General features: G+C 46.7%; 1 protein-coding gene across 2 annotated transcripts in view; it reads left to right on the plus strand.

Moving 5' to 3' along the window:
- Positions 1 to 5,908: 5,908 nt before the first annotated feature.
- CREB3L2 (cAMP responsive element binding protein 3 like 2) overlaps positions 5,909 to 22,071 on the plus strand; it is a 74,596-nt gene continuing 58,433 nt past the window's right edge. For both annotated transcript variants that reach the window (XM_066319711.1, XM_066319712.1), the window contains exon 1: positions 5,909 to 6,143. In XM_066319711.1, the coding sequence (XP_066175808.1) occupies positions 6,036 to 6,143 (108 nt within the window). In that variant the 5' untranslated portion in view covers positions 5,909 to 6,035. The remainder of the gene's footprint in view (positions 6,144 to 22,071) is intronic.

The following is a 22,071-nucleotide window of genomic DNA, read 5'->3' on the forward strand; positions in this document are numbered from 1 at the left end:
GTTAGGGTGCTGTGCCCATGGTTTACCATCAGGAGGAGCTGGAGGAGCGACGGCCTCGGCTGTGCCGCTGGGGAGTTGCGTGAAAAACATTCCAGGTCCGGGATTCTTAGTGTGGGAGAGGCACTTGTTTCACTTCGTCTTGTTGTCAGAGTGAGAATTATTGTGTTATTGATAAGAAGTTGATCAGCTAAAAGGTGTTTGATTCTACTACATGAAGAAGAGAAGGTGAAGTTCCCACTGTAATAGAAAATGATGTGAACAGGGGAAAAAATATTAGAGGTGACAATTTCCTGCCTTCGGAGCTGCTGGGGTTTTGTATCTCATCTCTCTGAGCCCAATGCAAGACACATTAATAATCGCCTTTGAGCTTTTCCCCCTACAGAATTTTGGCTTTTTTTAATGCCCTGTGAACATTGTCTGTACTAACAAAAAAATTCAATTCTTTCAATTCATCATCTGTTTCTGGTCGATGTTAAAGCTCTAACAAGTATCCAAGCCCCTGTCACTGGTATACTGGGGTGTTAGATATATTTGCAAAGCCTTAGCTACATCAATGGGTTGTTATCCACAGGAGATTGTCTTTTTGACTAGAAAGTCCTGACTTCAATTCCTTTAACTACTTGTCTAATCTGAGCCTGCTATACTGCTGTGAGAATTGTGATGGTGCTCTTGCACAGTAATGATCCAAGTACAGTTTGTGCTTGGTCCACACAAACTTTTCCTGTTTGTTAAAAGCTGGGGCTTGTCTTGAGTTTTTCTGCTAGGAGGCTTTGAGCAAATGTGCTGAGTTTCTGTTGGTTCAGTGGTCACCTCGTTTGCACTCTGCTGCGGTGGTGGAGCTGATGGTTTGGAACCTGAGAACTGCCTTTCTACTCCAGACTGAACAGAAGTGACAGTAAGGATTCCCTTCACCACCAGAATGGCATGGCCAGAACTGCCAAAACTCTGCAACTGCTGAATGGCTCCTGCTAATCTCTGCCCTTGGCTCAAGTTGGAGAGCTAACACAAGATATTAGGATTAGGTGCCAGCAAGGAAAAATATTTGCTCAAGAACTTTGAGTTTTCTTGCCCTTCCAGTTCTATTTAAAGTAGCTAGTACACTTTTAAAGATTGACCTGCTACAAAGACAACAAACACTGACTTTGAGCACACACTGGAAGGCGTGTGCTCACTGTTCAGCACAGCTTGGCAGCAGGGCAGGCCTTCCCAAATGGTTCTGCTTTGCCTTAGTTACAGCAAAAATAACCAGTAGCAAAGGCTTGTTGTATGTCCATCTCTTACGACTGCTCTGCTGCTCTGGGACCAAGTTAATCTGTAACTAATTCATTTCACTTATGACAAAATCCTGGGGGAAATCAGCATTCCTGTAGCATCTGGTGTTCTAATGGACAGGTACTTGCTCTGTGGGGAAGCGGAATAGGGAGAATGGTATCACCTGAGTGAAAAACAGTGATTCCTTGTTTACAGCTAGGCAATGAGTGTTTTCCCACACTGTCCCCTGAAAAATGGCATTCTGCTTTTTCTTGTCTGTGTTAGCATCTTGTGTAAACCTGATGAGGCAAAGCCTGGCTGCTTGCAGCAACCAGGATATTTAGAAGTGTTTGATCTTAAGGAATTTATTTTACGTATTTATGAGGATAATTAGAAAATATAGGTATGGATGACTTCTTTTTAGAATGTCAGCGTGTTCACCAAGTGTTTAGAGTTTTCTGGACAGCTCTGAGGCAGAGCTATTCTGGTCTGCGAGGCAGCTCCAGTACACTCAGTTATTTCTGTCAGCCTGCTGTAAGATGTAGGGAACTCTCTTCTCCTCGGCTTGTTTTTGTGGCTGTTTCGAGGAGGACACCATGGCATTGTGCCTGTGTCACACAGCAAAGAATGCTTTCAACTTTAATTCTTATTAACCTGCAGAAATTGCTCTGTCCACAGGGATTATGAGGTATGAAAAAGAAGTAGGAGAAGATGCTTCAGCCAAAGAATTCAAGTCCCACTTCACCAAAATAGTCCTCTTGTTATCTTCTGTGAGGTTGGGGGCACTGTGTCTGTGTTCCCAAACGCAGGTCACGCTTCAGTTCAAGACCAGCAGTGCTTGTGGGGAGCTGGTGAAAGGCCTTGCAGAGGGGCAGGAATTGCAAAGGCAGGAAAGCTGAATCAGAGCTTAGGTAAGCCCCTGGGTACAACAGCAACGAAGATTCTGATAAAGGGAGCCTGTATTTCTGTCAGTGTACCAATTATGTGGGTTTAGTAACAGGCTGTCTTCAGGGCTGGCCATCCCACTTTTTTCATATGTCAGAAAAGGAGTAAGATGCCAGGATTGTGGGAAGAAAACTTTACTATTCTCAAGCTCACCTTCTATTTTTAACTCTGAAATTTCTGTGGTGGAAGCCTTTTTGCCAAGTAGTTGAGCGTGTCTGAATGTACCAACTAAGACTTGATGTCTGTTTATCTTGGCAGTGGTGAGCTTCTCAGCACAGCAGTGTGATTTAGATGTCATTTACACAAGGAATTTGCTTTGTTAGTGCATTGCTAGATACTGGGCAGTGCAAGTGAAGTCTTTGCACAGCACACAAAGAAATAACTTTCACAGGGTTTCTCCTGAGACATCCTCTTGTGGGAAATGCGTCAGTGTGTGTGTGTGATTTCTTTCTTCTGCTTGTTGCTTAATCCCATGTAAAAAATTCAGCTTATTACCATACCTGGCCATTTCACAAAAATCTCCAGTAATTACTGTGATTAGAAAGTGATTGCTGGTTATTATTCTGTATATTCTTAGACTTGAGATTTGTGTCTTGCACTCTTTAAGAGGTGCTGAATTTGTTGAAGAAATCTCTAGCTGTTTTCTGTTGCTTTCAAGGGGTAAGATTTTTTTTTTGGTAGCTGGTCAGAAACCAGGCAGTTTTCATCCTGTGGGCTCTGTTGCTGTTTGTTCTTTCCTTGCTGGTTGGTTTCTCAAACTGATTTGAACAGGGCAGCTGTAGAAAATGGTTGGTTATCTTGATCCTGGTTGTCACAAGTCAGAAAAATGTCACCTGTAAATATTTAATGAACCTTTGTGCAGCTGACCTGATCGAGAACTGAGTAATGATGTGGTTGCAGGAGTTGTGGCTTCTGTAACCTGGATCTGCAAGGAGAGAGAGACAGTACCTTTCCTTTGCCAGGCTTTGTACTGTTCCTTGCTTTGTTCTTTGATATTTTAAGTAAGTGGTGTTTGTTTGGAGCTCTGCCTTAGCAGCCTCCTCTTTCTCAGCTGGTTTGGTTTTCTCTGTAGGTTTTCGATGTGTGTTTTCTGCGTGGGCTTTCTGCTCCTTGCAGAAAGGGAACAGAATTCTCGGTAAACAAAAGCTGAGCTCTCCTCTTCCCTGTAGGTGCAGACAATAACTCCCCACCCTTTTATGTTCTTGTAGATTTTTGGTCAGTTTTTGCACTCTCCCTCTGTGCCGTACAGTGAATTCAAACCCGCTTCAGAAGAGTGGGGTAAGGACAGGGTCTTGCACAAAAGAAGAAATCAAAAATGCTTTCAGAATTACATGAGTTGGAACTTAACACTGTTATAGCTCCTCTAAGAGAAAAGTAATGAAGCATGGAGAACCAGCCTTGATTTTTTTCAGCAGGTTGTTAACTATTGAAATCCACCATTTAAATCTTTCAAGGAGTACAGGATAAAGTTGGAATAGCTGTGTCTGTATCATGTTCTTGTTGGTTTTAAGGTGCTTTCCCCAGTGCCTGATTTTTCTGGTGTAGTGTCAGTCTGTGGGCAGCAACATGTGGCACATTAGACTGCTGTCCCATGTGTTGTATCAGCACGCTGAATAATTAATATTCTTGGGAAAGGATTAGTTTCCTCCACTCTTGTCTCTTCCTTCTTGGAAGCACAAACACATCAGTGTGGTCTCTATGCTGTTGGTTGCCACTGTGCTAAGCAAATTGGTCACATTTCCTTACAAAGTCTTGTGTAATTGTTTCAGAGATGTTGAAGCTCAAAACTTACGTGTAGCTGTGAACACTGATTTTAATAATGTGTCAGTAACTGGGCAAGATGCCCGGGTACCAATATTGTCTTTTTATATTTATATTATAGCTCCAGAAATGGATAATTATGTCTGTCAAAATATTTCAGTGGCCAGAGAAGTCTTCCAGCACACTTATGAATTCTCAGCAGCTCTGTGTCACGCAGCAGCAGTGCTCAGTACCAATGATAAAGAGAGAGCTCCTGGGGAATTGCAGAGGGGAGAAGGACACAACTTTATGTGGTGCAGAAGGGTGGAAATCACTAGGTACCTTGGGTAAACAGCACACTGCTTTTCCCAATTTTGTAAGAGAGCTTTACCCAAGTAAGTATGTGCAACTTCTTCCTTAAATAAATATTTCTGCCTGCGAAATGTGTTAGGGGGAGAAAAATTCAGCCCAGTACTCTTGGTCAAATACCAGTCCTTGTCTCATCATGCTCAGCAAAGGAAGCTGCACTCACGCAGCCAGGACCACCTTCTTCAAAGGTGGCTTTCATTTTGTTGGTTTACAAGGCAAACGTGGGATTCCCTTTAGACTTTCCATACGGGCAAAACATTCATTGAGTGCCCCGGCCCCAAGAAGTTATCTAGTCACAGCAGTGATTGTAGAAGGTGCTAATCTGAGCCAGCAGGGTGATGGAGAGCCTTTTGTTAAAGGGATTATCACAAGCTTTGAAAGGAAGAACACATCCAACAAAAACACGGAGGCTCCTGGATGAGGAACTGACCTTTAAAAAATTTCACAATCTGCATCTCTGGACTGGCACAATGGAATTGCTTTGATAACAGTGCCTGGCAGTGCCAGGACACAAGAAGTTTGTACCTCTGGTTGGGCTTGCCAAAGTGGAAGGCAGCAATTCAGGCACTAGTAATTTGGCTTTAGGTTTGGCCTTAGATGATTTCTGTGCTGCTGAAGGTAAATATCAGACTGACTTCTTTCACAACGACTAACTTAAAATAACATTTCGTTGCAGGAGATCTTAGATAGTGTAACTTTTTTTACATTTTTAATTTATTTTTCCTAATCAGCTCCAGCACTTTAATAAATTTTAAAGGAATGACCTGTTGTTTTCTGCTATTTTCCCTATCTTTTTTGCCGTTGTGCCTATTAAGTGCTGGGCAATCCTTTTGCCTTTGTGTTCCTCAGCAGTCGGGGCTGGCTAACTGGGGCTGGCTCTGCGGGTGGGCAGAAGCGGCTGCCCCAGGAGCTGATGTCTAAAGAGAGATGACACTGCCGGAGCTGCACAGGGCCGCCTGGAGCTGAGGGCTGAGCTGACCCCGCAGCGCCCGGCCCCACTGAGGAACGCCCAGCGTGTTGAATCCTAAATATTTGGCAACTTTTCACTTCTAAAGGACAATGGAATGTCACTGTTGCCATGGCTTGGCAAGAATACAAGTCTTAAAATACCGTAATTTCCCCTTGCCTGGGGTTATTTTTACTGCCGCTCTGAGCGCTCTGGGAGCAATCCGAGGCAGGCAGCAGCGTCCTCCGTGCGGCTGCCCAGCGCTGTGAAGCTTTGCCCAAGCTGCTCTCTGCTCTGCCTTCCCCGTCCATGTCCCCTGTCCCTGTCGCCCCCGTCCCGTCTCCGGGCCCGCCATCCCGGGCGCGGCGCCCGGCCGCCCTTGGTCCCTCCCTCAGGGCCGGGCGGGGCGGGGCAGCGCGCGCCGGCAGCAGTCTTGTCGCTGTCCTATTGGCTGAGGCGCCCGCCGCTCCGCCGCGCCATTGGCCGCGAGCGCCACGCCCACATTCCGCGGCCCCGGCCGCTCAGGGCCCGCGCGCCCATTGGCCCGCGCCCGGCGCTGCTCGCCCCCGATTGGCGGGCGGGGCGGCGGGGGCGGGGCGGGGGCGCGGCGCGCAGCTGGCGGGGGTGACCCGCCCGGCCGCCGCCCGCGCGCTGCCGCCGGCTGGGGGAACGCGCCGGGGCGGGGGCGAGCGCGCGGCTCCGCGGGCCGGGGCAGGGTCCGGCGGCGGACGGACCGACAGACAGACAGACAGACAGAGCGACGGGCGGGGTGCCTGCGGCCGCCATGGAGGTGTGCGAGAGCGGCGAGGAGCAGCCGCCGCTGCTGCACTGGGACCGCAAGCTGAGCGAGCTGTGCGAGCCCGCGGACCCCGAGACGCTGCTGAGCCGCACGGTGAGGAGCGGCGGGGGCGGGCGGCGGCTGCTGGCGGCGCCGGGAGGCCGGGGGTGGGATGGCTGACACTTCGCCGTGGGTGGCTGCGTTTCGGGGGCCGCGGCCGGGTTCCTCAGGCTCCCCGTGGGCGAGAGTGTCCCGGCGGGCGCCAGGGTCGGCACCGGGCGGGCTTGGCCGACAGGTGCTCCCTGTCACCGTGACTGCCGCTCCTCCGGGGCCGCGGTGTCCTCGGGCGGCCCGTGGGGTCCCCTGTGCGCCGGGGGGTCTCAACCCCCTCCCCTCCGAGCCTGGCGGCGGGTCACCGGGGTCCCGCAGCCCCCGCTCCGTCCGTCGCCGCTTCCCCCGCCCTCGGCGCTGCCGCTTCTCCCGGCGGCCGCGCAGGAGTCGCCGGCCGTGTCTCGTTCTTCAAGACGGAGACTGTCCCGGCTCCGTCCCTCTCCCCAAGCGCAGGAAGGAAGTGACACAAGTTTCGATGCTTTTGTTGTTTATTTTTTGGCTGGAATCCCCATATTTTGGCTGGCGCAAAACGCGTAGTTAGGACAGTTCAGGGGAAATGCGTCTTGTTATCTCTGCTCCGCTGGTTTGCTGTTACTCGGGGGCTCCTCGCAAGCGCAGGATACACCTCTGTTAAACCCCTGTAGGTGTAAATCCCGAGTGGAAGCGTGCCACAGCACCTTGGGACAGCAGCAGGAAGACTCCCCCAGTCCGCTGGGGCTGCGAGGCACGGGGCAGCCACGCTCGGTGCGGCTGCCGAGCATGTGCTTGGATGGAGACCCAGAGGAGCGTGGCGGTGGCAGTGGGATATGGCAATGGGATGTGGCAGTGCCCAAGGGACGGCGCTTGGCAGGGGCTGCCACGTGCTCCGCGCTTCTTCCTCGCTCTTGAGGATGATGTGCAAATGCAGCCCCGGAGTGAGGCGCCCAGCTCTCCGTGGGAGCAGCGGTGATGCCACAGCCACTGCCCCTGGGCAGGTCTTGGCGTTAGTCTTGTAAGGCAAACAAGGAAATCTTATTTGCTCTCTGTGGTATGTGGTAGTCTAACTGATCCGGGATCGGGTCCGTCACAAGCTCCGAGCCCCATTCCAGCAGGAAGCGAGCCTGCTGCACGCGTGACGGTCATGAAACAGTGTTTGGCTTCTTTGTCTTTGAAAGTCTTGGGGCTTTCTTGCACAATCTTGTATCTTTGGGTAGATCCGGGGAAAAAGCAACCATGTTATGGTGGCTTGGGTTTTTAAAAGAGCCAACAGGAGCACTTAACAATGGAGAGCTCTTCCTTCAAACAGCTGTTTTCTTGTGGGGTTTTTTTCCTTTATCAACAAGAATGTTGTGAATGAAATGAGAGGCTCTTTGGAGAGCGTTCCCCTTCAGATTTTACAGCTCTGGTGACATACTTCCTCTTGCTCTGTTTGGATCCTTGTGATGAGAATGGAGTTGCCACTCTTAACTTTTGTTTTCTTACACAGTGTTTGCATATGTTCTTTAATTAGTGCCTTGAAGGAGGTCTTACACTTGGGCTACAGCTCGTGGCTACAATGAGATGGACATGTGTCTTTTTTTTTTGCCCTATTTCAAGAAGCCTGACAATGAAGTGTGTCGTGATAAAGAAAACATCCTGTTTGTCTGGTGGATGGAAATGGGATGCTTTTCCCTTTTCTGTTTTCGAGTTTTCTTGAGGATTTTCAGCTTCAAATGCTATGATGATGAGCATTTTGTAAGGGGCAGTACCTAGCTGGATCTGCAAAATCTTGGGCTTTCATGACCTTTGTTGGAGTAACGCTGTCATTGATTTGTTTGTGTTTGCTGTCTTACTAATTTGGTCTCTTCAAGAGTTTAAGATTTCTTCAGAGACCCCCCTTGAAGCCAAATAAAAAATGTGAAATCGTTTTCTCTTTTTGGTTGTTCTTGGAATTCTTCTGGAAGAAGTTTCAGAACAGAAGAGCTCAACTAAGTGCTATTAAGTAGGTGTAGTGAGGTATTGCAATCTTTAAAGGAGGAAAGAATGTTTATGAAATTAACATTCTTTAAAGTGAAAAAAAAAAACCCCAAAATACTTCTGCCTGTTGAACTTTTACTTTTGTGAACGTGCCCTGCCATGTGGAGAAAAATACTGTGCTTGATACCATGAAACACAAGGTCTCTATTTACCTCTGGCCAGAACTTCATAGAATCATTTGAAAAACCCCAAACAAAGAAACAAGCTCTCTGGATGAAACATCTGTTCTTCTGTCAGTCTGGGAGGACTGGTATGACCCAGTTACTCTGCTGTTTGTAAATTGACTGCAGGGGCTTTCTGGAAATATTGGACTGATGAGGAGATCCTTGCCATGCTCCTTCTGCAGGAGTGCCCACACCCTGTGCTGTCACCCTCACAGCCAAGGAACATGTGTCCTACAGCTTCTTCTGCTCTTCACACACTCCTGAGGTGCCCCTTAGCTGGATGGGCAGGTCTGCATCCAAGGAGACCACAGGCTTGGGAAAGGTCTCCGGGACAGTCATGCAGCCCTGGGAGCGGAGCTGGGCTGGCAGGGGGAGGAGATGGTGATGACTGAGGGGAGAGCTCACAAGCAGGAAGAAGGATCAGTGTCATTCCACAGTCAGACCTGTGTGTACAGACTGGGGAGGGTGAGAATTCTGTGCCAACTGCCTTTCGTGTGTTTTGAGTTAAAATTTAACCTTTCTGTGACCAAAAAAAGCTGTTCCTGGCTCTTGTTGATTTGACACTAGCAGACAAGCATGAAAGTATGCATACACTTAAAAACTTGACCTCTATTTTAAACTGTTCCAGCCTGCCTTAATTACCAGGGCTGAAATCCAACCTCCTGGGGATTTACATTTCTCTTTAACAGCTGATGATTTCACCAGTGCCTGGAGCTGTGTGAGGAGCCATTCCCTCACTCCACTGTCAGTGAGATCATCGTACCTGGAGAAAGTGGGGCCTCGAGGAGCTCAGCTCTGCTGCTGACAGGCAGCAATCCTGGAGGTGTCTTGTTAAAGTGCTCACAGAACTCACCTGGATGCCAGACAGCTTTATAGCAGTTCTTTTTTCCAGAGTGGTTTAGTTTCCCATGAAAGCAAAGCTGAAAGGTTTCCCAGAGGCGTGTTCATGGTATGTGTCACGTGTCTGCATTATATAATCTTCATCTGTGCTGTAGCTTGTTGTGACTGTGTTGGTAGTGCTGTGTGCTGGCACTGTGCAAGGCTGTGTTGTTGTTGTTATTATTGTTATTGTGTGCTTTTTCCTGGTGGTCAAACAGAAGGGAAACACAACACCTGCCATTGTCCAAGGGGAGCAGGAGCGTGACCAGGTGGCAAAACCTCCAGCTTCTTGCTGCTGCTGTTACTTTGCCTAACAGGAAAACTCACAGGTGGGCTTGAAGTGGGAGAGCTCTGCTGTGAGCCGTGGGGCTCTGCTGGAATCGATCTGTGGCTGGACATGGCTCAGCTGGGACTTGTCTCCTGTGGCAAGTACCAGATCTGATCTAGACGGATAAATCTGACAAACACGCCGTGAAATGCCAACTACCTGTCCCATTGCTGGATAGGGGCTCAAAGGCAGGTGTTTCTTAGGAGCCTTTGACATTTAAAACCTCTTTATGTAATATTGAGGAGGCAGTTTTATTTCCCCCTCTGCTCCCCTACGTTTTCATGGTTGTTTTAACACATTGGCTGCTGCTTCCAGATTGTAGCAAGATGCAGCCAAATGCAAGCATGGATGTGAAGGTGGTGTGGCACAGGTAGAGCTGCAGCTGCCCTACAGGTACGGGGGGACAGCAGCTGGCTTAGCTATTTAGGACCTGATTCCTAGATGTCATATCCTGGGTGTCTGGATGAGTGGCTAACTGGAAGGTACCTTCAAATGCCAAGCAGCCGAAATGACTTATTCTTTAAAGAGCCTGGCTGTTGACCTTGGAACTCATGAAAAAAATTGGAATTAGTGAAATGTCCCATTGCTGTTGTCTGAGTGGGGTTTGAGCCCTGTAATCCTGTTTCCATGTTGCTGGCAATGCTGTGGGCAGCTCAGCCCTGGGACAGGGGAGTAGGGTAGGTTGTCGTGTGAGGAGGAGGCTTCCCAAGCCACAGTTCCCAAGTTTCTGTCTCTCTGTGAAAGCAAAACCAAAGGTGAAGGTTAATGGTCAGGGTTGTGATTGTCATCTAAGATGAGTTTGGGAAACACTGAGCTGGCCTTCTCTCCTCCCCTGTAGAAATCTCTGAACCTCAGCTGTGCTTGCCTGGTGACTCATTTCCTCTGCCAGAAAAGCCATAGTTGCTGTACTTTGTGGATCTAATGACTTCTGCAGGAAAGCTGCTTCTGGATGAGCTGCCAGGGAGTGCCTGGAGCTCTTGGAGTACGGCAGTCGTTATTTTAATGGATGACAGTGCTTGATTTTTACAGTCTGTGCGTATTTAATTGAAAGCTGTGGTTACTGCAGCGAGTGTGGATGTGGAGCTGGCTGTATCTTATTGTGTGGTGTCAGTATAGTTGGATCCAAATTTTGTTTCATTTTGGTAGGGGGAGAACTACTTCGTTTATTTGCACATGGGGTTTGGTCTGTTGCCTGCAAACCATAAAGCTGAAGTCTCTCATTCTTTTTCCTCTATACACCTGCAGCTGACTTTATGTAAAATATTTGTACTGTCAGTACTTGCAAAGATTTTTCCAAAATTGCAGCAAAGAGGAGAAATGAGAAAGTGAGATTTTTAAATAGTTGTATACAGAGCTCATACAAAGGAGTAGTGTTAAATTTTGTCAATGACTTTCCATATCAATAAAAAGGTCAACATCACAACTGCTGAACAGCAAAATTAGTTGTACATGGTGCTGTGCACTGAAAACCTTTTATCCCCATTTTCTTCCCAAATTTAAATAAGAAAACTATTCCAATTTGCCAAGAGACATATCACATACTTGTAATGGTCTAACTGATCTACAGTTCCTCTAAAAGCTGAGATAAACACAAGTAGGAGACCTTGAAACTTTACTCTGCTGTTTTCTGACAGTTAAAATTAGAAAAATGGGGGTATTAAGTTGCTGGCTGTAACTATATAGTGAAGTGCTTGGTCTGCAGTGAAGACAGGAACTGGAAAAAATGTTACTCTGTCCTGGGACTGACTTTGAAGCATGGTAGATAAGAATGAGCCAGCATTTAATGCACAAACCCACTATTTATTGTTTTTCCTAATGGACATGACCGATGTGCACTGTCCTCTGTAAATGTTTCCTTTGGAAAGCCAGTCCTTACACATGGAGCAGGTTGTGCACGACAGCAGGGCTAGAGGAATTTCACTTATGGTGTTACCAGACAGGGCTTTCCTGTGTCTGGAGTTGTTCAGCTTATCTACAGGGCTGGTGGGAACTTGTGCTCTTTGCAGGTCTTTGTTTGCAATGTGAAGAGTCCCTTCTTAGCTCGGGCTAAGTGAGTTTCCCCTATCCTGGGATGGGGACCAGTTTTTTATTAAAGCAGTCTCGGTTTTTTAGGATTATCTGTGTCTGTAGAGGAGGCCAGTGTGTGCTATGCCTTGCTGGCTACTCCTCCCTCCAAAGAGCTGGGAGCTCTGTGTCACTGTGGGCTCATTTTCCCTTGGTCCCTCAGCTCAGAAGGTCCCTCTGAGAGACTTGATTGCTTTGAAGACACAATCCTTGGAAAGTAGCCCCCTGTCTCTGACCAGGCAGGATTTCTTGCTGGGATTGCGTTTGGAGATGGGTGCTGCTTTTTTGTGCATTTTGTATCCAAATGTTGGTCATCAGGCCTTGCTGTCCTTAGTGCTGCCTGAACACCTTCCTCCCCTCATTCCCAAAAGCTGGTTTCCAGTCACTTCATAATACATGGTTTACACACTCATCATCTGTATCCTCTGTCTCAGGCTGCTTCTCTCGCTTTTGGAGAGGGATCATTTTGGGGGTGAGACGTTAGCAATTAGTGATAGCTGAAATTGCTGTCAGGCACAGAGTGTCTCACCTGGCTTGGTGGCATCTGTCACAGGCTGTCTTGGCTGCCAACCCTGAGCTTACAAGGTTCTCCCTTTAACTCCTCTGATTCCCTAGAGCATCTTGCCTTTTTCCAAGAGAAATGGGTTCCTGGCATGTCCCTGAGGGGTGCTCTCACAGGAGAGCTCTTAGTGTCTGTTTTCAGGAGGGTACATTCTTTCATGCTGTTGCTCCCTATTCATCTCTCTCTGAATGATGGAGATACCTTCTGGCTGTGCTTTTTTTTTTGTGGGTGACAAGACCTAACAGTGCAGTTCTGCACCTGGATGTAACCACAGGCTGTTGTGGCAGCTGCCTGGGAGCTCGTCCAGTTTTAAAATGACTTTTTGCCAGAAATTAGCTTTCAGGGGGTATCAACTTGCCCTGCCACAGCTTGCCCTGTAGCAGCCCAGGTACTGATGCTGACATGAAAGGGCAGGTAGGAATATTTGGTTGGGGAAGGGGTCGTGGAACTGCATTTTGAGCTAAAGGAATGTGCAGTGGGAATAGTCAGAGTCCATTTATGAGTTGTGCTCAGATGCAAGTTTGATGTGCATGTGTGCATTTATTTGATACCAGTAGACAATTATTTGGATATCGCTGGAAAGAACAGGGTTTGCCTGGAAGAGGTGTTTGTTGAAGGAAAAAGGGTTGTTTGAGAAGGATATGGGTATGTAGCAGAAAATAGATAGATGTGATGTTCCAGGAAGCACTGATGTTGGATTGGTCCATGGCCCCACCACCCTTCCATGATGTCAAGTGCTGGTGAAAAGTGGAGGCTGCCTTGGATGCCAAATTATTTTTCTTTCATAAAAGTGAAAGGAACGGCATGCAAAGAATATGCTTGGCTTAGGGCCACAATTTTGCCCGCAAATATGTTTCCCTTTCACCTCATGGAAACAAGTGATAGGCAGAAGAGAAGACAAGTGAAAAATGGTGGGGTTTAACAAGGCATAGCTGAGGTGCACATTCAGTCTGAGATGTTGAGCTTTTCAGAGCAGGGATTTTTTCCTCATTCTCTGTCTGTGCGCTGTCAGACACAGATCACAGCTGCAGGAAAAAAAGTCACTGCATTGAGTTGAGTGCTAAATGTGTGCAGGAAGGATACACATACTCTACCAAATAATGAGCATTCCCTCTCCTGAGGGTGAGTAGGGGAGCAGAGAGGACAATGTGAGAAAGTAAAGTGTGGTTAAATAGAAGAGACCTTAATTGCTAGAGCTGTCCCCATAGGTGCCATCCATTCAAATGTGGAGCTGAATACTGCCAGTGACCTCTCTGTGCCTTCTCTATGTCTTGGAAATGACTACCTTCTATTTTTTTTTGCCATCTGCTGCTAACTGGCTTTCAATCTTCTGTATGCGATCTGGCTCGGCTGTGGTGACAGGCAAAAATTTAATGGAAAAACGTGACACCCACTTCATCTCTCTCCTCTCTGCCAAAGAAAAACATTCTTCTGCAGCTGTGCTGGGGCTGGCTTTGTCCTTTCATGCAATCTGTCAGTCATATGGGGGGAGAAATGGAGACCAGGCCGCTCTAATAACCTCTTAGGGAGCTTCAAGCCTCCTTCCTTGCCAGATTGGATGTGTCCTGAGCAGCGATGCAGGGCAGAAGTTGATGGAGCCTCCTCTCCTGTAGTGTAAAGGCAAAGAGCAATATTCCTGATGGGCTTCACCTGGAGCTGGGCTCACTGCACTCCTGCAGCTCTGCTGGGATGAGCCCAGGCTGTTTGATGATAACCTTGCAGCACTCATGTCTGAGCTCTTGCTGCAGCTGAAGTTTCCTGCAGAGGTGAGGGGTGTGCTTTTTTGGGTGAGATGGGCTGATCTCCAGTAGACAGGAGGAAATTCATTCACCCTTGTTCTGCACCAAAGATGTTGAGTGCTGCCCCTGGTTTTGGATGTGAGCAGAGTCCTCAGCTGTGGCAAAATTCTTTGAAGCACATGGTGGCTTGTGAAGCAAGGGAATCATCTTTCAGTTGCTGTGCTTAGGAGTGCCCAGTTTAGTTTCTCTTCTCCAAAGTTTGGATGCTGTGATGTGAAGGTCTGTAGGAAAGAGTGGAAAAAGAGTCAGGCTCTTTACACCACAGCAGGAGGGTGAGAGGAAATGGGCATCAGCAGCAGTGAGAGGTGTTCGGAGTGGTAAGGAAAGAGGGCTTCACAGTGAGGATAACTGAGCACTGGAGAGAGCTGCCCAGGGAGACTGCACCACCTCCTTCCTTGAAAGTTTTTAAGGCCTGACTGGCTAAAGCCATGAGTAAGCTGGTCGTAGCATAGTGTTGGCCCTGTTTGGGCAGAAGACTGAGCTAGAGACAAGCTGAGCCCCCTTCTAGCTGGAGCTGTGCTGTGCTTCCTTTCACAGCAGTCTGGACTCAAGGCACTGAGCTGCTCAGATTGAGATGGGCAGCAGACTGGTTTGTTTGTCTATGCTACCTCATGCCCATGTTATTTCCTTTTTGTGGATAACCCCGAAACAATGAGTGTGGGAAGAGAGACCACATTAGCTCATGTTCATAGCATGGCAGAGTTTTTGTAGACCTAAAACCTGAAAAACACCCAACAAAAAACACCCCCCAACTCCAATCCTTGAATACCAAGCAGATCTCTGTTCTTTCATTCCTGCAGCAAATTCTGTGCACAAGAGAATGCTTATCCCGGGGCTGCTTTTTTCCCCAGTCTTCTATAGGTTCTTTTGTTGGCTTCAATAATCCGCCTGCAGTGTTTTGATTTTATGGGGGTTATCTGAAGATGCGTGTTTTCATTTATAGAGCGTCTAGTACCCACAGAAGAGATTTGTCTGTGTGCAGAGCCAAAACTCAGGAGCAGCAGAGACCTTCTCTCCTGGGTTTTCTCACCACTGCTGAGGCAGTGATGGCAGGGTTGCCTTAGAAAGCCTGTGATATTACGGCCACGGTGATGCCTTCAGGAGGGGCCAAGACTAAGAGCTGAGAACTAAGACTGCGGTATTTCTTGCAGCCAGACACCTGGCTTTCTGGGATCTGTCCTGGCTAGCTAAGGATTAAAACTGAGGGAAAATATGATGTCTGAACTGTACACTTTCATAACTCCTAATATGAGGCAGTGGCTGACTTTCTGGAAAACATCTGTCTTTCTCATCATGGGTGTAACTGGCCTCGTCATCAGCACTGATGGTATGTCTTGGTTGAGCTCCTTGGTGCTGCAGCTCCCTTCCCCTCCTCCTCTGCGCCTCCCCCTGCACAGCTGGGTGTGTGACTCAACCCTGTGGGGTTTCAGGCAGGCTGGGAAGATGTATTTTTTAGAAAAAGGGCATAAAGAAGGGTTCTTTGTAGAAAAAGGAAAGCAAAGCAAACTGGCACTTCCTACACAGGGCTGTAATGCGTGCTCCCTGGTGAAGCACCGCAGGGACTGAGGGCTCTCTGGGGATGTCCATTAGTGCTGGCTCTGAGCCATCTGCCCTTCCTCCCACTGGGGAGCATTTCCCCCTTGCCTCTCCAGACGGATGCCTGCGTGTCTGGGCACTCCAGAGGGGGCTGAACCCGGGGCTCACCGGGAGAGGACGAGAGCTGGCAGCTGCAGGAGGGCTCCAGATGTGCGTGGGTGCTGCTCCCTGGGGATCAGGAACGGCCGTGGCAGGGATGAGTTTTGGCACTGCTTTTAAGGCATGAGCTTCCTGGATGTCGAATTTGTCTCCTCCTCGAGCCTCAGTGCTTTTGCAGTTCTTTTTCAATTCAGTTCATTTTGCTCTTCGTGGCTTTCAGTGAGTGCTGTCGCTTGCCAAAAGGAGTAAAAGAGAAAAAGTAGTGTTTTGTACTTGCCCCGGGTGACTTGTGACTTCTCACTCGGCTGTACTAATTCAGAGCAAAATTTCAGCTAAATTTCCATCAGAAAAACGCTTGGGGGAGTCTGCTTTGTGATTTGGGAATGCTTCCCTATTGCCATTGCTTGTTTGTTGGGTTGTTAGAAATATGTTAGAAAAACCACAGGGAAAAGATGAACTTAATTTATGTTGGTTTTTTTCTCAACTACAAACACTGGAAGATCTGCAAAATCAAAATGAAAAGTGTCACTGAGTTTCAAAATTGTGCAGTTAAAATCTTGATTACTTTTCTAAAACGTTTAAAGACATTTCATGTCCAGAACATCGTTTTTTTTTTAGCTTTAATGAAAAAGAACCGAGTTTGGGACAGTTTGCTCACAAGATTGGTTGGGGATGGAGGAAAACCCTACTTGGTTTTAAGATGTGGCTTCAGTGCTCCAGAGGGACATTACATGGTGTGGTGACTGGGATGGAGCCACTGGAGCCAGGAGGAAATTGTTTCAAATTCACAGGTATTTGAGAGGGAAAAGGGAGCTTGGAACTGTAAGCAAGAAATTTGAGAGTCTGCAGAAATTTGCACTGCTGGAGAGGCTTTTGAAGCAGTTATTGAGAGCAGAAAGCTGTGAAGTCTGGGTGCAAAGGAGCCAGGGTTGTTGCTGGGAATTAACAGTGCTGCTGCCACTGCAGTTATGAAAGTGTTGAGGAGTATGGTTTGGGAGATTCTTAAAAACCTGGGTCTTGCAGGTGTCAGTATGTCACAGTTTGAGGAGTTTTCAGTTCTTGACACCTGGATATCTGAAAGAGAGGCTAATTTGGGAGCATTCCAGGAACAGCAGCAAAAGTAAGTAGTTGAAGTAGCATGTTTGTGAGAAATGATTACAAACATTAAATGTGTATTGCTTTGAAGGTGACAGGTGTTTGGAGGAGTTTGAGGAAGTGATGTGATCAGAACAGTTTATGTTAAGCTCCCATTGCTATTCTTGAGGCATCTTTCTCAGTTTCATGTGATGACTGTAATATCATTTTCAGTAATAGTACCAGAATAGAGTGTCTGTGAAAACTTTGATTTCAGCTGTGGTTCTCGTAACACACAGATAATGAATAATTCTGTACTCGCAGCAAGATCCCTTCAGAGCTTTGTGCTTAAATTAAAATTATTATAAAGAGGATTAGGAATCTTAAGATATCGTTATGCTGTGCCTTTTTTAAACTGCTGATGTCCTCTGGTAGTACCTTTTCTCTTTTTCTCTGATCTAATGCTTGCAGGTTAGAGAAGGGTAAAAAAGGACCAGTGTGAAGTAAAGAGAAGCTGGTGATAATCAGCAAAGAATATCCAAGGGGAAAACACAATGTTGGCCAGTGTAAAGGTAGAAAGGGGACTTTCCTAGTGTCATATGAAAATTAACCACTGTCAGTAATCAGGTTACAAAATGAACCAATAAATCTAGATAACTGGAAATCCAGATAGGCTGAGAGGTCCCAGAGGAGAAGTTTGTCTTGTTGACATTGATTTTTGTTGGGTCATGACATCATGAGGAAATATCTGAAAATATCAATTAATGGAGTAAAGGGGAGGAAATGAAAACTATGTACTGGAGATCCTGGTACCAAAGACATATAAAAATACTTGGAATCTTTTAGGATTCTGCAGTCACAGAGTGCAATAATATAGATAGGATTTAACCTTGGGATGTAGAATTTAATGGAAAGCAGATATAGTCAGACAAACCTGGTTTTATTCTTTGAGATGAAAAAAAAAGGTAGTAAATGGAGACATTTTGCAAGCAATTGGCTATTTATTTCATTGTATTGGTCGAAAGATTGTACTACAAAGTGTATGGAATTAAAGGACTGACTCAAAGTCATTGCAAACGGAGTATTGGTGCCAGAGGATAGATTTATTTGATTCTGCGAAAAGGTACCAGACAGGAGGCTTCTCAAGGTTTTCATCCATGGTCTGGAAGCAAATTCAAGTGACTAGGAACAAAAAAATGTGTCTGCCTATTAGATAGGTGAGTACATATTGGAAATCAAGACTTGGAAAGAGTAACAAAAAAAGTGCTAAAATATACTTGAGTCAAGAAAAATGTTCATTCCTCAATCTTTGAGGCACACCCATATGCTCTTCTGGCAGTTATATTTCAACAAATTATCACATCCTGTATAAGGGTACCTCATGGAAACAGTGGATTAGGATGGGGAAGATTAGGGAGGTTTCATAGTCCTTTCTAGCTTGAAATGCTATAAAACTTTATTGCTGGGCCTGTTGACTTCAAGGTGTAACATACATCACATGCATCACAGCATTTGGTCATTGTCCTGAACTGTTGATTTCAGTGGAGTTTAAGTAAGTGCTTTGATTGCTTCAAGCTGCTTTTGAGCTGCATGTGTTTATCATGACACCCTTTAGCACATAAAAAGGAGAAAAATGTACAAGGTGTATGGAGAAGGGTAAGATTTCTGCTAGAAAAAAGGTGTTAGTCCCAAAATACAAACTCACCTTTATGTATATTCCCTCTTGAAGCTGAGTACCAAAGGTGGCCTGGTATTGTCCAAGCCTCTGTGTGGGACAGAATGGGTAAAACACAAGTGACTGGTGTCAGTGTGCCAAGGGGCTTCAACCTTGACAAGTGAAGGGCAGAGGAACAGAAGAAAGCAAGGCAGTTAGGGTGAGGTATGAGAAAAAAGGGGATGTGTGAGAAGGTGGGATAAATATACAGATAGAAAAGCAAAGTTTGTAGCTTTGACTTGAAAGGTATAATTAGTGGACGGTGGTGGCTGATGTGGTTCCAGTTGTACTAATGGTACCAACTTTTACCCCATTGTTGAACAGTGGAAGATTGTTCTTGTCCCTCTGCCTCTGTGCATCACACTACAACCCTGTACTTTTCTACACCATCAGCTGGAGGAAGCTTAAAATCTCTTGCCTGTGGCAGGTCTTACCTCATTCGTGCCTGTCCATAATTTCTGCAGCATTTTAACAAGCCTGGAGACCTCTGTGTGATCCAGGGTCAATCTCCTAATAGTTTACAGGGGAATAGTCTTTAATTCTGACATGTATATTGAAACAGGAGAAGGACAGTGCCTGGGACATTTGGGAAGGGCAAGTAATTTTTCTCCCTTGGCATCTCTGTATTTAGGTAGCTGGCAGACAGGAGATACTGCCTTAAACTGCTTCCATGGCATGACATAACCTTTTATAGTGGAAATGCTGTATTGTTTTTCCTCTGGAATATGCTAGAAGCAAAAATATTTTATTCAGGTGTAGTGTGGACAGTAGATGTGGTTTGAAAGTGTCCAAAGGCTGTATTGGAAACATGGCAATGACCAGGGGAGTGCCCATCTTCTCTAAAGTAGTGTTCCTTCTTTTGACCTGAAGTCCCAGTGTGTCTGTGATGTGATGGTGTTTGTGGGAATGCTGTTCCACTCGTGAAGTGGCCCCTTCCTGACCTGCTCAGCATGGACTGCCTTCTGGAGAATGTCTGGCAAGGAATGAAGCTCCTCAGCCTGATGATCCTGTCAGGCTGGTCAGGCTCCACCAGGAGAGGCTGAAGCTACGTGCTGCAGGGAGTCACCTCTGGAGCCTGTCTGGGGATGGAATCAATGAGCAGTGCTGGTCATTCAGCACCTACCAGTTAATTTGTGGGGCAAGTCCTCCTCCTGTGACTGCCTTTGTCATCCTGCTGTGCAAAGGTAACCTGTGGCAGTGGAGCCACAGGACAAGACATGCCTGACTTTTCAGAGTACTGCCAGAAGGCTTTCCAGGGGTCTCGACTTCCGTGCCCTCTCTTAATTGAGCCCGCTGAAGGCACTTTCCAGCAGGTGTCCCAAAAATCTCAATTCCCATGTCTGCTTAGATCTCCAACAAGAGGCCTGGTGTTAGAGCCAGGCAGGCTGCATTCCATCAGTTTAGTCAAGCAACAGGGAAAAATGGGAGTCAGAATTCTGTGGAGATGATATGAAGTCAGTGAGCAAATACCTGAGAAAACCTGGACCAAGCACGGGTGTGAAGAAGTGTGGAGGCAGATGGGATGAGGAAATGTAATGAGTTGTGTGCAGCCCAGGCTGTGACTTCAGTGGTGTGCACCATGTACCAAAGAGAGATGGCTGTGCTGCTGCTGGGAGACTGCTCTTTGACCAGCTCAGTCACTGGCAGATGCTGCACTGTGTGTGAGCTTTGAGGCAGTGCTGTGACTGCCTCAAAATCTGAAATGTGTCTGTGTGATGCTTTGCTTCGGAGCTCTTGCATTAAGCAGAGATATTTGACATATCTCGGACTGGAGCTGTACCCATAGAGGAGCTGATTTTCCCTCTGGATTTTGGAGAGGAGAGGGGCCCGGTGTAGAAGTAGCCCTGAGGTTACATATGGCCTGGTGCTGTTTTGTAGCAGCAGGGAGGAGGTAGCTGTCATGGTGTTTTCTTGTCTCTAAACAGGGAGAGGTCATGGTGTTTACTTGTCTCTGAAGTACGAGGGCATGATTAATGTAGCCAGCACATTCAGGTTCCTCACCGTGGCTGTTTGCAACACGGAGACACTTAAACCCTCTTTTGTTAGTTTAGCCAGGGGCCAAGCAAAGACCTGGGCTCTTCAGCATCCTGTATTTTTCCCCTGATTTGGCTTGAGGAGTGGTGCCCGTGGTTGCATCGCTCCTTTGGGCTTCTTCTGGGAATCTCCCTGCAAACCTGCCTGTTCCCAGTCAGTGGCAGCGCTTCAGGAATCTGAGCCAAGCCAGACAGGGATGTTCCCTGTTGGATTATGCTTTTTTTTTGACCTACTTGATAGTAAAAGAAAACCTTGATAGAAGGGTTGCACAGTATGTATTGCATGTAAACTTTCTATCAAGCTTTAAAGATACTCTACAAATCCATTTCCCACAGTTCCCCATTTAGGGAGTGAGCAGGGATCCTTAGGACCCAATAGTTAGTGTAACTGCAGGCAGTAGAGTCAAAGGCTGGACATCACTCTTAACTTCTCAGTCTTCTTTTTAGCAAATAGTCTTTGTGTTCTGGTGCTGTTCCTTTAAAAACCAGATAAGAAAATAAGGTTGGGAGGAAAGAGAGGGTTTTTCCATTCCTCTCTGACAGGGAGTTAAAAAAAGGTTATAAAATGTCATTTTTTAAATAGTTTTATGGGATGAACAGCTCTGCCTCATTTAGGTCTTCTCCACTATAGCCTGGTGCACAGTTTCTTACACTGGTGGACAGGCTCATATGAAAGGGCACAAGTGTAACCACTGTGGGGAGTAAAAAGGGTTTCCTTATTTTATTGGAAAAGGATATAGCCAGTAGATCTGTTGAGGGGATCCAGGGAAGGGGCAGAGAGATGTAGAAGAGCTGAGAAATGTGTGCTCTTTCAGCAACTCCTGCCCTAGAAACCACAGTGTAGGAGGATGTCACTTCTGCTCCTTACCTTCCTGATCTGGTAGGTGTTGGTGGCGTTGTGGAGCTCTCATTGTTAAATTTTTCTGTATCTAACCCAGACCTGCCATCTCCTACTTTGTATGTTTTAATAGGAGAATCTCTTCCTTTTCCAAATTGATCTTGGGAGAACTCTTCAGGGGGTTCAGACTAAGGGACAGGGCATGTACTGGACAACAGTCAGTTTAACAGAATTTGGGAGTTAAAAACAGCAAGGAGCTCTCCTAGCTTACAACTTTATTAAAAGGCTAGTTGACTGACCAGGAAGAGATTTAAGAAAGCAGAAACTGTCTTTAATCTTGCTTAAAGCAAGAGTTATCACTATAAGAGGCTGGGTTCCTCTTATTCCCTATTTCTAGTATATGCATGATGAACCTGTGACTTAGCAGCAGAATGTTTATCTGCAGACTGTGATTTTTTATCTTTCCCTGGCAGACGTCATGCAGTTGTGTCTATTGATGCCACTGTGGGAAGCTGGGGCTGCTGGTCAGAGGCACCTCTGTGAAGTCTGGATTGCTTGCTTTGGTCAAAGGCTGACTGATAAAGTGCAGTGCAAGCTGGCTCAGCCACTTTGGTTTGGATTCTGGTTGGGCTTGGTGGGGTTTAAAGACAGGGAAAAAAAGAAGATGAAATGTGCCTTTACCAGGAAGTGATGCAAACCTTAGAAGATCCAAATTTTATTCCCTCTTCAACATGGGAAGTAGTGTACTCAGCCTTAGCAAGATACTGTCATCTGTCCACTAGTGTG

This window comes from Sylvia atricapilla, chromosome 5 (genome assembly GCF_009819655.1).
Source record: "Sylvia atricapilla isolate bSylAtr1 chromosome 5, bSylAtr1.pri, whole genome shotgun sequence".
Lineage (NCBI taxonomy): Eukaryota > Metazoa > Chordata > Aves > Passeriformes > Sylviidae > Sylvia > Sylvia atricapilla.